The sequence below is a fragment of the Poecilia reticulata genome, linkage group LG5 (genome assembly GCF_000633615.1).
Source record: "Poecilia reticulata strain Guanapo linkage group LG5, Guppy_female_1.0+MT, whole genome shotgun sequence".
In the NCBI taxonomy this organism is placed as follows: domain Eukaryota; kingdom Metazoa; phylum Chordata; class Actinopteri; order Cyprinodontiformes; family Poeciliidae; genus Poecilia; species Poecilia reticulata.
In genome coordinates this window covers 17,818,121-17,833,253 of record NC_024335.1, presented here as the reverse complement: position 1 = coordinate 17,833,253, position 15,133 = coordinate 17,818,121, and the positions used below count along the sequence as shown (strand labels likewise).

The 15,133-nt window shown below is 36.4% G+C and overlaps 1 protein-coding gene across 6 annotated transcripts in view; it reads left to right on the top strand.

The window, feature by feature from the left end:
* slc2a9l2 (solute carrier family 2 member 9, like 2) overlaps positions 1 to 15,133 on the top strand; it is a 121,214-nt gene that overhangs the window by 2,291 nt on the left and 103,790 nt on the right. For 3 of the 6 annotated variants that reach the window (XM_008409515.2, XM_008409518.2, XM_008409519.2), the window contains exons 2-3: positions 4,984 to 5,063; positions 12,230 to 12,334. In XM_008409515.2, the coding sequence (XP_008407737.1) occupies positions 5,034 to 5,063; positions 12,230 to 12,334 (135 nt within the window). In that variant the 5' untranslated portion in view covers positions 4,984 to 5,033. Of the gene's footprint in view, positions 1 to 673; positions 794 to 1,491; positions 1,588 to 4,983; positions 5,064 to 12,229; positions 12,335 to 15,133 lie in introns of those variants that run through there. The other 3 variants (XM_008409517.2, XM_008409520.1, XM_008409514.1) reach the window with 3 other exon arrangements.

Sequence of the window (15,133 nt, the reverse complement as noted above, 5' to 3'; positions counted from 1 at the left end):
TAAAAAAGACCTAGTGTCAAATAGATGGAAAAGTTCTTTCTGCAACCACATGGTTACATTTGACCTAAAACCAGATTATTGTTATGCTGGTCTGCTTATCTTCTTTGTGAAGAAGTCTTCTTAGTTTGTTCCTGGTCAAACTGATAAGTAGCTGGACAGCAACATGTCAGTCACACACAGAAAATAAAATACTTTCTGGATGGTGACTTTATAACTGACACTGCATTAAGTTTCTTCTTTTAGAGAGGTTGCGTGCTCCAGGGCTCATACGCTAATACTATTTTTGCAAGGATACTGTTAGGATCTCGGGTTGTTTGATTGGTGTTTTGATTCTTTTACTCTAGTTTAATCATTTTGTATTCCTTAGTTTCTTTTTTTATTAGATCAATCTTGTTTCTGTTTTTCACTATGTTTGTTTCTTGTGTGTGGTTATTCTTTGCTTCTCTAGTTTAATCATGTTTCTTAGGTATAGTTATTCTTTAGTGTTAGATTTATTTCCCAATTCCTTGTGTGCTCTCCCTCGCCCCCTGTGCCATTCTCTCTCTCTCTCTCTCTCTCTCTCTCTCTCTTTCTCTCTCACACCTGCAACCCATTAGCTCATCAGCCCAGGTCTTTTGTTCCAGCGGTCACCCTCACAGTATTTAAACCCATCTCCTGCTCACACTCTTTGCTGGTTCCTCCTGTTATTTTCCCAGTTTCTTCCCTGTGTTCCCTGCTGACTTTTTTTCTTGGATTTATGGTTTTTGTTCTGCTCTGGCTCCCTGTGTTCCCTGTGGGCTTTTTTTTTACCCCTGTAAGTTTTTGAAAAATGTGGTGTACATTTGTATTCACTATCTTGAGTCTATGCTTTTTAAGAACCACAATTCACTGCAATTCTAATTTCTGTAAGTGTTTTGGAGTCGCACACAAAAAGATGAACTTCCTGAAAACTTGCTTAGAAATTTCTTTGGTCTTTGCTGATTAACAGCAGACACAGTAGAATATCAGCCTCATAAGATCAAAACAAGTATAACTTTTGTTTTTTATCTCAGAAAACATACAAAAAAAAACTAATTAACTTACAGAACATCTCTACAATTTTATTCACATATGTCTTTAACAGTGTGAACTCTATGATTAAATGAGTTCAATGTATTTTTTATGATTAAAGGTCAGCATACACCAATGATTATTAAAACGTAAATTCTTATAAAAATCCCACAGTTTATCTTTGACTTTAATTTCATGCGAACACTTATTCGCATTGTGGTGTTTGTTATACAAGATGGGATAGAGATTTGTTCATAGACAGTAAACTGATGGAAATGCTGATTTTAGTTTTGCCCTTATCTGGAATGCAGCTGACTTGACTGTAATCACGAGCCAACAAAAAGAGATGAACATTCCCAGAGTTAATGATTTCTCGGCGTTATCATGGTTATAGGTAATGTGAGGGCAGTTCTTTCAGTTGTTGCTCTGGCTGCACAGTCTGTACACGGGTAAATACACCCGCTTGTGTCTCCCAATTTGTACAGAAAACCCGGCGGATCACAACTTTTGCAGTCACTCTCCTGGGCTGGGAACTTTATGTAGAAGTGATCCAGTTTGGTAAATTATTCTAACTCTTGTTCTGTAGACGTTATGTCATTTTCTGCTGCACAATGTCTGTACGCATGTTTTTACTTTTAGTTTCCGGTCTGTTGTTATGCAAACAAAGGAAGTGTGTTTTTATAGTGTGAAGTCAGTGAATATATATATATATACACACTCACTGCTCAAAAAAAATAAAGGGAACACTTTAACACTTAAGTGAACACTGAAGTGTTCCCTTTATTTTTTTGAACAGTATATATATATATATATATATATATATATATATATTCACTTAATACACATTTAGAAGGTGGTGTGTTTTTTTTCTAAAACATAGGAAGCAGATGATACATTTACAGTATTAATGTCATTTAGGTCTGTTGTGGTTCTGGTTTATATATTATGTAAACACTGAGACCTATCTCCTGTTGTCGTGTTATGTCTCATGTTGTGTGAATTTTGTGTGGCACTAAATTCTAATTTAATTGCTCTATGCATTTTCATACATGTTTCTGCTCACATTAAGTGTTACACAAGCTGAGAGCAACTTTGCATCACTCGCTGTCATTTGTTTACTCCATCAGTCCATTTTGACTGAATGTAAACCCAGTCAATGGAGCCTCTGAGAGGAGGAAAGAAAAAGCACTTATCTTGAAATCTTGAAAGAGAGTAAAAAGGTGGATGTAGAGAAATTAGGTTTGCTGCAGCTGTGCTTCCAGCAAGTTGAAAGGATGTTTTTTTTTTTTTTTTTTTTTTTTTTAAAAGAGTTGATTCAAGAGATTCAACTCTTGAATCTCTTGAATTCAAGAGTTGAATTCAACTCTTGAATTCAAGAGTTGAATTCAACTCTTGAAAAGCTGTGGTGAGCTTAAGCTCACCACAGCTTAAGCTATGGTGAGAATATTACTTTCTCAAATTAGTACATCTTTAAAGAGAGTGAAACTCTCCTGCATTGCAGCACTCATATAGCTGTATCTTGAATAACTGTGTACAATAGTCTGAATTTTTATTTAAAGGGAAAACTACAGCTCTAATCTAAAGTTTGGATAAATTCAACGTGAACATAAATATCACATTCATTTGAGTTTTCCTTTGAAATATGTTTTCAATTTGTTGGCAAACTCTTTAGTCAAAAATCTCTCCATGACCGAGTTGTTTGCTTAATGTGTGGCGTCTTCAGGACTTGCTTTGGGACCGGAATCCAGATATTAGAGTGGTGATATTTATAAATATCTCACTTTGTATGTATAATTCTGGACCCCTGTAGATTTAATGTTAAATTGAACCTTGTTAGCCCAACCACTGAAGTCGCCTATTAAATCATTTCTCAGAAACAAAAACAGCCCAATGTAAAAACTGCATTAAGTCCTTGACGACTGTATGTAAACTAGTTAGAATGTGATATAGCAGGTTTTAGCTAAAAAAAAAAAAAAATCAGGTTAATATAAAACATTAAAATCATGTAAAGTGTACAGGAAATTTGTCACTTTGCACTTGTGTTTTAAAGCACATGGATTTTCTTTCCAGCAGCATCATGATGACGGAGTGATTACTGGGTTAGGGGGAATGCTAACGTCACTACTGACTTTTGATGGTTTCCACTTCATGTTAAACAAACATTAGCCAACATGTGGTCTCAGGTTGTTGCAGTATTTCACTTATGGCTGGTATTCTTCTTGAAATGTAGGCTAGTCTTACATTATGAACATTGTTTTTCATCAAACAATTAAAACTTATTGCTGCTCATGTATCATGAGCTTATAACTGCTCTGCTTTGCAGCAGAGGGTTTCTGGTCGTGGCCGTAGTTCAAAGTCTCACTTGTTATGTAATATAATTTTATCAGGGATGTGAATGAGTGTGTCTAAATACAATTTGGTACACAAGAGGATTCCAGGAGTAACAAGTGATTCCTAAATGCAGATTTTAAGGGATGTTTTGTATTAATTTCCTCTGCAACAAGTATAAGAAATAAATTGGGTGTTACAAACTGAGGCAATAACTGTTGAAATATACAGAGGTATTTCAATAACTTAGTTTAATCAAGAAGTTAATTTAAGACTGAGTCACTTACAGCTGTGCCAGAATGTATTGATAAAACCCAAAACTATTAAAATATGAATAAATTCTTAAAATTAAATAATATTCAGTCCCTAAAAGATTTTGATTGTTTTTGTGACTTTCTATTTTTTTTTGCAATAAAAATCAAATGGTTTGTGGTACTAATTTAGAAATATTTGTGCTTTTTATTACTTACCCTATTATTATGGATTATAACTTGACATCAAGTAAATCTTAAGGAGCTGCTTAGTAGAAGTAAAAAAAGTAAAAAGTCACTTAGATCCAAAAATCTGCAATAAACTCACAATTATGTATTAGCGCAAAAAAGTGCAGGGATTCCTTGGTTTTGTGTGAATTTCCATGATAATTCGCAAGAAACGGGAAGCAGTAAATAGATAAAAACTGCTTTGATTTGATTGATCAAATGATATTTAAGCATGCCCTTTATCTTGACAGTTCTATTTATGTGTCATATTAGAGTCTAGCGGGCCACATAAAGCTATGGCGGGCAGGATTTGGCCCCTCGGCCTTCGGTTTGACACGTGTGTCCTAGATGGTTACAAATCAAAGCCCCCAAAACTGTTGAGAAGATCCTCAAAGTGCTGACAGCAGCAGGACTTTGTTCTTCAAAAGCCACATACAAACATATCCAGAAAATGAACTGCAACTGTCTGTCTTGTGTGAATCTGACCGAAAGTCAGAAGTGTCTTATCTTCCATTAGAGCAGCATCTCTGTATTAAAAATCCCTTTTATTGAAATGAATGCTTAAAATATCTTACTCTGTATGTACTGAATCTATAATATATGTTAATTTTGTCCTTGGAATTAAATTAAAGAAAGAAATATTCTTTTGCCAACATAGTTAATCACCGAGATCAACTTGTAATTTGCGGACAGGTCGGCTTCCACTGTTCAGCGTTGGAGTGTTGTTGCACTTAAATCCACTTGAGGGCAGAGTCACTCTGTTATCCGATGCGCTGGACATCCGTGGATTTTCCACACCATGTTGCTGACAAAATCTTTAATTTTTTCTTATTTGAAGGTTAGAAACGGGCAGTAATTCATGCTGTAGTCTGATTGGGTTTTATCTCTTATTTGAATCTCATTAAAACTTTACACGGAGGGCACTAACTCAGGATTCCACAATCCTGAGCTGCTTTCTGCAAGCTTCTGCACGCACAGTCACTTCCTTTGCAGCAGATGTTTCCATCAGCAGCTTGCACGAAAAAAAAGAGAGAAAAAAACAAATCTTACTTCCCCAATTGTTGTTATGAAATGACCCCAGCGCCACCGTGGGTGTTCCCCAGCAGCGACGTTTCTCATATGATGTATTGTGACCTTCTTGTTTTAGGTTGCTGAAACTCCATCACGGACAAGCAGGACAGCCAGGCTGACCACAAAATGAACGACTCACAGAAAACCCCTGGAAAGGTGAGCCTGATACAGGTGGAAGTTATTTTTTCTGATAAGCACCAAATGACCTGAAATGGTAATTTTTTTTTTTCCAAAGATTTATGTTCCACTGCTCGATTATTGATGGACTCCAAGCATGGCACCTATAGTGCTATGTAGGTCACTGTTGTTATATTTTAGGTGTGTCGCCAACCTACTCTGACATGCGCTGTGTGTGGCGTTTGTATGTTTCTGTGTTGTATTGCACTTTTGATACTTTGGACCCATATTTTTGCCCCGATTTTGCTCTGTATAAGTTGAACAGATTTGCCCCACTATCATAAAAATGATAATTTTTTATGACAACTTGGATAAATATTCACACATGAGATTATATTGTTGCTATGGTAAAATGCATTTCTGCTTCAGGCAAATTAAATCACACTTCCAGGAGACATGTTTATTATTCTCTTTATGACCATCTGCGTTGTATCATTAACACTGTTGCTATTCATAAGGGCTCTCTTCATCTTAGCCTCCAAAACTTGTGACCTCTATAAGTATTAAAGCTTTGATCTAGGAGCACATCCTGTGATTTTTTTATTAACATCTCCAACCCAGTCGCTCATAAATTTCTCCAAGGACGTTGCTGAGTGGAGCTGTTAAGCTGCTTTGGATCTGAAAAGTTTACACACTGTGTTGAAATGTCAGGTTTTTGTAGCTTAAAAAGATTAGACCGAGATAAATAAGAAGTTTGATGTGTTATTTGTCTTGTGCAATCCATCTGAACAAAATGGACACATTTGAGAGAAAAACATGAGAAATAGAAACCAACCATTCATGAAACCTGATCAGAAAACGTAACTTTATTAAGTTAACTTGGTTCACAATATTTTAATTAAAATTCAGCTTTTAACTCCTTTGGTTGCGCTTTGTAAGTATCTCAGTTCAATTTTAGGTATTCTATTCATCCATCGAGCCACTTATTACAGATTCCAGGCAATTTTATTTATTATCTCCATTATTACAGAGGGCAATCAATCCAAGTCGCCCTGAAGGACACCAAAGGCAAAGAGAAGACATTTCTTGAAACAGAAATCAAATGTCAAACCATTAAAAGCATTGCATAAAAGTATTAAATATTAAAATATATATTTAAATGCCTATTTTAAATCAAAATCTAACTTTCAGTCTCATAATATCTAACTGTCCAGTTGTCAGATTGTTTGATGGCTGTAAACAAAGGCGTTTTAAGTCTTGATTTAGAGGAACATCTCCGTACATCTGAGGTTTTTTGTTCCAGAGATGAGGTCTATCAAAACTTAATGCCACTTCACCTTGTTTAATTTCAGTCCTGAGGTTTCTAAAGGTGTAAGGAGGATACTTCATATTTGACAAATAAATCAGAAACGTGTTTCAGTTCTAGGCCACTGACCGCTTTATATGCCAATACACACATTTTTCAAAACTGCAAACAGCCATTGTAGTGAACTGATGTCATCCATTAACTTGATGAACTACTTGTAACTTGTTGTTGAAGGTCATGTCTGCAGTTGGCATTATGTAATGACACATTAAAATCCAGTGTAGCGACAAGTCTAACACCAACACTCACCTATAGTAGAAAATACATACATACTACATAGTTATTGTGAAGAAGGATAGATATTTTTGGAAAAAACCCAAGCACAAAATGCAAGATAAACGAGTTACATCTCAATGGTCATCTTCCTGACCTCAGGAAACACAATTCCAAACTGGGATAAACCCAATGGGAAGGCGAACTGGTTAACATGGAGAAAACAGGGGCAAAACAACATGAGCACAGACGGGAGCAGGGATGTCGATGAAGCGCCTGATAAATGATTAATAGAACCGATGAATAAATACACCGAACAGGAGTAATATAACCACTGACTGATGAAGCGAATAACAATCATCATCTCTTCCCACCTGTTCGAAGGTGGCATATATTAGGCAGAAAGTTGACATCATGTCATCAAAGTGTTAGATTCAGGAAAAATCGTCAGGCACAATGATTTGAGTGGGTTTAACAAACTGTGGCAGGTGGATGTTTGGGTCATCCACCTGCCACAGGTGGATGTCCAAAGAAGAAACTGTGAACTGGTGAAAGGGTCATGGGGGGGTCAAGGCTATTTGATATGAGAAGCGAGGAGAAGGTTTGAGCTAACCAACAAACTACTGTAGTTGATATTGCTGCTGAACTTATTGCCAGCTCTACACACTGCAGAACAGTTTGCTGTGTATGTGAATGTATGAAACCAGACTAATCAGACTCGTACTGGTCATAATGTTATGCCTGATCAGAGTGTATGAGGATAAAATGCAATAAAACATGCACAACATACAACACATTATCCTTATTTAAAAATTCTGGTTTGATTAAAAAGGTATAAAATATTATAAATGTTACTTTACGTGGGTTATTTAATGACCTTTTAAGTTAAAATATAAGTAGTTTTTGTGTGAAACTATCCATAAGCCATTGATTATTCCATGTGCGCATGTGCTCTTCGGTTTAATTTATTTTCAGTGCCCAACAGTGCATAGAGTATGTCATTGTGTTGTGTTTGCTTTGCAGTGTGCACCCATTTCTCAAATCTCTAATTATCAAACTTCATTCTAGCAGGCTCAGTTTTACCACCCTCTTGGCCTGTCTGTGCAGAATTCAGACGCCTTCCTTTAATATTGCTAAGAACTCAACGACCTTGTAATTACACTGATGGCGCAGCATTCTAATAAACACTGTCATGAATTATATGATTGAAATTTAAACTGTGGACATTTCTGAGACAACATGTATGCAAATAGAAACGATAAACTGGCCCAGACCTGTGGTGAGAGACAAATCAAAGCTCTTCCTACCAGAATCATGTCATTAATCACATGATGAATTAAAACAAACTCAATTATTTCCATGGGCATAATTTATCGTTTATCTCTTTTTTTTCTCTTTCTACCAAAAACTGGAGGATAAAAGTCTCAATTTGGTGCTTTAGTCTCAACCACCCATGTTTTGAAGGACAATTTTGTTTAGAAAGACTTCAAAATTAATTGTATTTGTTGTTTTGTTTATTTATTTTGGATATTTAAAATGTCTCCCAGTGTTAAATGTTGATTTAAATTTAAAGTTTACTGATCTTTGAGAATGTGCTCTTTCACTATTATCTTGTCATTACCGTTACGTCATTTGAAAATGTTCTCAAAACAACAATATTATCGATTATCGCAATATTGTCCAGCAAAATTTCTCGTCCAGCAAAATTTGTTATCGTGACAGGCATATGAATCTATTTGCTAAGAAGTTAAACATACTGACGAGCAATTTAGACAATTTGTGACCTTTGAAACAAAACGGTGCAAGAGTGTTATAAAATCAGCTTTACTTAAAAACTACCCTCTCCACAGTACTGAATATCTGCACAGCAACCCCATGTGTAAAGGATTGTTCGAGGAACTAACAATGTGAAATCCCACTTGCAGTGGTAATAAGTGGGTAAAGAATGGGCTGTACTGGCAGTAATCACAGCCACAGCAGCTGTTCATCTAAAGTAGCACAATGCACAGTGAGATTCTTGGTCAGTCCTGCTCTAAAAAACATATAATTTCTTTTGCCCTGCCACTGAGTCTGACAACACAAATAGAAATTTCTGTTTCAAGACAATTGGCTTAAAGGAAAATTGCATGCCATCAACTTCTCCTTTGCCATTTAGATTTCTGAGCCCCTGATGGAAAACGGTCAGATCAAACCGTAAACAGAAACTAATGTATGAAAATACTGAAATTGTTTCTTGGAATATTAATGCTTATTGTGGCATGGAGAAAGGGCATCATGGTATGCAGTTGTACAACCACATAAGATTTTAAGAAAATTACACTTGTAAATTTCTCATTAACTCTCCATTTTGTTTCTTTAAAATCTTTTTTTCAAATTTGTGTATGACTTAAACAAATGTGAACAAAATTGCTGGTACCCCAAAAAGCCCACTGAAATATCTTGAAACCAACAAAAGTAATAATATATGGGGTTTTTTTTCTCGAAAAACTAACCAATGACAATCAGGCATTTCTTATGAAATTGAATCGTTTTTAAAAATCTATTGAAACAGGCCTGAACAAAAAAGATGGTACCTTCAACTTTATATTTTGTTGCATAAACTTTTGAGGCAGTCACTGTAATCCATTTTCTGTGGCTGTCAGACTTCTGCAGCTATCCACAGATATTTTGGCCCACTCCTCATGGACTCCAGTTGTGTCAGGTTGCTTTCTCCAAATGGCATGTTTCATCTCCTTCCCCAATAACCTGAGTTTTGTCTCATGTGTCAAAAGGACATTCTTCGTGGCTCGTAACTATGAATTGTGGCCAGTCAAGGTCCAGTTCTTTTCTCCTTGGATGTCGTCCACGAAGTTCGCTTTGGCTTAATGATGACAGATGGTGCAATCTGGCACTGATGCACCTTAACCTTGAAATTTACCTTTACTTTCTTTGGAGGCTGTTTTTGGGTCTTTGGTTAACACTCATATTATTCTTCTCTTGAATTTGTCATCAATTTACATCAATTTTCACAACCAGGATGGTTGGTTGCACCATGTCACCAAACGGCATACTGATGAATTGTCAACCTTTAAGCTTGAATCATACCTCTGGTGACATTGTTTGACATTTTTTTAAGAAGGATCATCATTTTTGTCCAGGTCTGTTTCATTAGTTTAAAAAAATTTTTTTTTAATGATTTTGTTGAACCACATTTCAAAAGCAATGTCTGATTTTCATTCATTTATGTTCAATACATTTTTATTTATTACGTTTGTCAGTTTCAAGTTGGGTCAGTCACCATTATGTTCTTTTCGGCCATTAAAAGAGGCACCAACAGGTTGTGTGTTATTGTTCCATGTGTATAGGAACAATAAAGCACACTTTTTCATCTTCATGTGTTCATATTATCAACAAATCAAACTTATGGGAAGAGTCAATAATAACAGCGTGACCTTGGGTGGACGTTTCTGATGCTGCTAGTTTCTGGGGTCACCCCTTTCTAAAAACGCACACAGAGTATGTCCAACTCTAACCCTAATCCTAACAGCACCTATGTCAGACTTCAAAAGGTTATATTTCTGTTAATTTCACAGTTTTATTTAAGGTATTATACTTTTCAGAAGAGGTTCCTGGAAGATTTAAAACATTTAAATATCCCTCGAGCCTTTTCTAGCTATTAGCCATAACTAACACATTGGCATTAAAGTATGAGTCACGATGCTCATTAATACACCTCACCATCTTCACGGTCTTACTCCCTAAATGCCATTCTTGCATTGTGAATATGTGATAATGTAAATGCATCATGAATCTGCTCAGTACATTCATATTCTCCAGAGCAACATGGCCTAATGATGCCGTGGCATTTCCTTCTGCACCCTCCATTAGGAGAAACATTAAAACTTTGACTTCCTTAGTGCTTTGGTTGTCTTGAGTGGCAATACATTTTTATCTTTTAAAAGTTATATGTTAAATAAATCTTAAGAAGTTTAAGATTTGCAACATCCAACATGTCTAGGAGTGTGGGACAATATTCTGATTTCCTACATTGCATATTGAGAGGTTTATGTGAGCTATGATGTACAGGATTACACTTGTGTCTAAAATAAGAGTTAATTCTCACTTCTAAAACTGAAACATGAGTCATCTAACATCACATCTTGTTCACATCAGAAACTCAGGGCTGCTGGTGTGTATAAACCAGCAGCATTAATAGAGTTCATGTTCAGGTGGTTTTTACTGTGGCTTACAAAGGCATTTATACTTCTTGATGCATCATGTCGTCACTTTAATACCACAAACTTCAGTTGATTGTATAGGGAGTGTACGTGATAGAGTAACACAAATTACTATAGTACATTTAAATTGAGCCCCATGAGTTATTAGTTTGTAGAACTACCTCCAATGTCAGAGGCAGTTGTTTTGGTTTAGTGACCACAAGTCAGTGCTTTGCATGTGAGTCAAAGCAACATTTTTTGAATAATCTGATTAGATAACCTTCTGCTAAATATTTTCTCTGTCCCTTACGTGCCTTGTTTGACCTGTGCTGTGGATCTCCGCAGGTCCTGAAGAGTTATCACCAACCCTTTGGCGGATGCTTCATTTCTGTTTGTGTGTTGAGCCATGTTTTGGCTGGTCTGCAGTTGCATTGAATAAATGTATTAAGCATTGCTTTTAGAGTTGGTATGCTGTGAATGTTGTTATAACCTAACCCAACTTCAAACCTCTTCTCAACTTTCCCCCCTGATGTCTCTAGTATGTTTCGTGGTCTTCAAGATATTGTAGGTTTTCCAATATTCTTTAACAAGCTGAGATCCTTATGGAACAGTTAAGATCAAATTAAACACATGGGGACTCTTTTTTTCCTACTAATTATGTGACTTCAGAAGGATATTGATTGGCTGGATTGTTTCTAATTACAAACGCATGTCCTATGTATTAAATTTCAATCGGCAAAAGTATGAAATAAGACAAACTGATACTCACCCACAAATAAAGTTGGTGTGTGTTTCCTCAAAACGTACTGGTACCCTTATTGCTAAAATGCAACTAGAAGCTTACAGTTGTGATCCCTGAAGAAGAGTGCAATACTGAAACCAACCAAAAGCTGATATGATGTTGGTGGCAGCAGTAGCAAAGTGTTGTGGATGTAATCGGAAGTTGTTTTTTCTGTTCAGCTGTGAGAAATGGTGAAGATGGCAGTGAACTGAGAGGCTGAACAGGAAATAATTTTAAGCACTAATTGTTATCTGTATTTTAACTTCTGAAGGCCATTGGTTGCACTGGATTTTTTTTTAGGGATTTTAGTATAAAGCAAGTTAAATATGTCAGTTTTTGTGTTTTTATTGGTAGAAAAATTCAAAATCCCTGCGTCACGATCCTTCAGTTTCACATTTGTGCACTACTTTGTGTCTGCCAACCACACTGCATCTCAAATAACTCAACTGAAGTTAGAGGTTTCAACATGGCAAAACTAAAACAGACGAAATCCTCAAAAGACAAAACCCAGTTTTCTGACCTGATTGTCTAAAGAACACTTCCTGTAGTGAGTTTGGTCATGACATTGACTTGACTTTCTTTGATAAATCTTTTGTCTGTCTAACTAGCATGAAAATCTGAATTTCGTCTCTTCTGTCTTCTCTCTTAGAAGCAGCCTCTCACAACCTGCCTGTTCAGCGCAGCCTTCTTTGGGGCCCTGGGTTCATCTTTTCTTTACGGCTATAACCTCTCTGTGGTCAATGCACCTGCTTCGGTGAGTAAAGCTAAACTATTAGCTTGCCTTTGGATATCCCATTGCTATCGGAAGGCAGCATTGATTTACCTTGTTTTCTCATTTCTTATCTTGTTAGCACTGCTAGAAATCAATAAATGTTAATCTAGATGTGACTTTAGATTCAGAGTCAGGCGTTGCTAACACTTCAGCTGAATGATTAACATGGCGCTGAAAAAAATTGAACTTAAATGTTTATTACAGCCGCCTATAAAAACTTAGCCGAAACACAGGACATGCTGAACACCATTTATGATGCACAGCTAAACAGAAGGGAGCTGCATTGATGAATTGATGAAATTTTGCCCCATATGTCTTAAGATTATTGCTTACTCAGTGACAGTTCTGGTGAAAACTGTCATAGATGATGGTAACAAATATCAATGCAGTGCAGATTGTGGAGTGATACTGATGCTCCACAAAGCGCATTTTCCCATATTTTTTATCAAGACTGTTAAAAAGACCTTCATCATGACATGTGGCAGAGTTGAAATAATCTTTTACCCAGCAACTGATGCAGGTCCCGAGATCGTTAAACCATTTCTCAATGCAATTTATAACCCTGAAACTCTAATGACGCAGACAATTTAGAGGCACATCAGTGCCTTTCAAATGATGATCGCTTATGTGAATGACTTCATTTTGCTCCAGCAGAAATTAGTAAGTTTTTAAAATAAACAACTAATTCATAACATGTTATCACCATTAGAATATTAAATGTAATGCATTCTTTTGCAATAGGAAGTGCGAGTAACTTTGGGCTGAGCTTTTGTCTGCAATCAGTGATATGTTATTTAGTTCATTGTGAGACCGTCTCTCCTCTGGAAACATAAACAATAGGTAGGAACAGTATAATCTATCTTTATTAACTCCGCTCTCAATGCTGAGTCAGACTAAGAAAAGAGTTAAAGATGAGCGCAGTCCACCTAATTAGTACAATATAGGTCATAAACTCACATTTTTTTTTTCAGTAAATGAGCACACATGGCTGTCTTTGAAACAGTGTATCAGAAGGTTAATCCCAGATTAAACAAATAACACTCCAAAAATTTGCTTTCTTATTTACCTCAAACCAACTTTTTCAATTTAAGGCAGGTACCTTTCATGCAGTGACTTATGAATATATTTAGAAATTGCTTAGAGTGGAAAGATATTTGCATAGTCTTTTTTCTTTTCTTATATTTGGTGAATCCAATTTTCAGGAGCTTTTCTATCCCAGCCCAAGAAATAGAAACAAACCTTGCATTTTCAGAGGTTAGACTTTCTAATTTAGCCTTGTGTTTGTTCAAAGGTAATTAGATTCCCCACAGGTCATTTAATTAGTATTCAGAGATTACAGCCGTCGGCTCTTGGGTTGCCCACACAGACAAAGGCAACGCCGCGCATAACTCAAAATTACTTTGTGTTTTTTTTCCCCGTGCCTTCTTGAAGCACATGAGTGTGTGAACCCTCAGTTGTGGCTTTTCGGTCTGTTATAACCGCAGAACTACAGCCAGAACTACAGCATGCTGTCTCACTTATTAATAAAGACTGTAACCATTTTTCTGTACTGGTTATTGTGATACTGGTTGTGACAGTATACAATACTCATAATATTAACTACAAAATATACATCTACATGCATGGCTTTTGTCTGTAACAAGAAAAGATGTGGTGCTAAAGCTATTCAGTGCCGTCTTGTACTAAAATGCATTTGGCACAAGACAGCGCTGCGTAATAGTTTAAAAAATGTGCAATTTATGTTATGCAGTTTACATAACATTTTTGTACTGGCCAACAGCAAAATACATTCAAAATTTTTATGTTTAATCTATTTTTTAAACTAGTTATTTTTTCATTGTAAATACAAATTACAACATATGAAGAACAAACAAAACTATACCTAAAGCCTTTACACAGTTGGTAACATTGATATTCTCAGTGAAAAAAAGTTTTTTTTATATCCCTTCAGATCAATGGAACCTTTAGGAAAACAATTTCAATGGGCCACAATGTCCCATAAGTGGTCAGATAATTTTTAACCAAATGAGTCAGAAAGTAGGTCATGCTTTCAGTTTTACTTTCAGTTTCAAATATCCAGCAGTTAGAAGTAAGTAAAGGTTCTTCATAGCATTGTGGGAGAGCTGTGGTTCTTACACTGGGGACACATTGACAGTGATTCATGTGGTGATCAAATTGTGCTACGCTACAATGTCAGAATGCTTTCTAAGATGATGCTGAGGTGTTATTTTCTTCCCACTTCTTTAAAACGAAAGGCAAATAGACAGTAATGTTTCGGGACTATAAGGATGTCAGGGAGTTTGACAAGGCCAAATGATAAAACAAAGACTCCTGGGTCAGAGCATCTCACAAACTGCAGCCCTTGTGGGATGCTTCCAGCCTGTAATGGTCTATTAAAAAACGTTGGAAGGAAATAGTGTGAAGCAACAGTCAAGGATCATTGATGCACCTGGGGAGCTGCATCAACGATCACCTGTGAAATGCACGCAAACAGGAAGAAACCTAGTGTTGCTCACACTGCTGAAGAAGTTCATGCTTTTTCTGACCGAAGAAAGAAGTGTGAGAATACACTGTGGATCACCGTTTGTTGCATATGGGAATACACGGTCATGCACCATTAAAAGTGCACATGCTGGCAGAGGATGTCCTTGGCAGGTTCCTTTGTCCAATAGGACAGTTGCTCGGCCTGATGTATTAAATTTGGTTTTACATCGCCTGGGTGACAGAGTAGTTTGCTTTCCTGGAGAACACCAGGGTCCACAGCATTTGGCATTGTTTGGG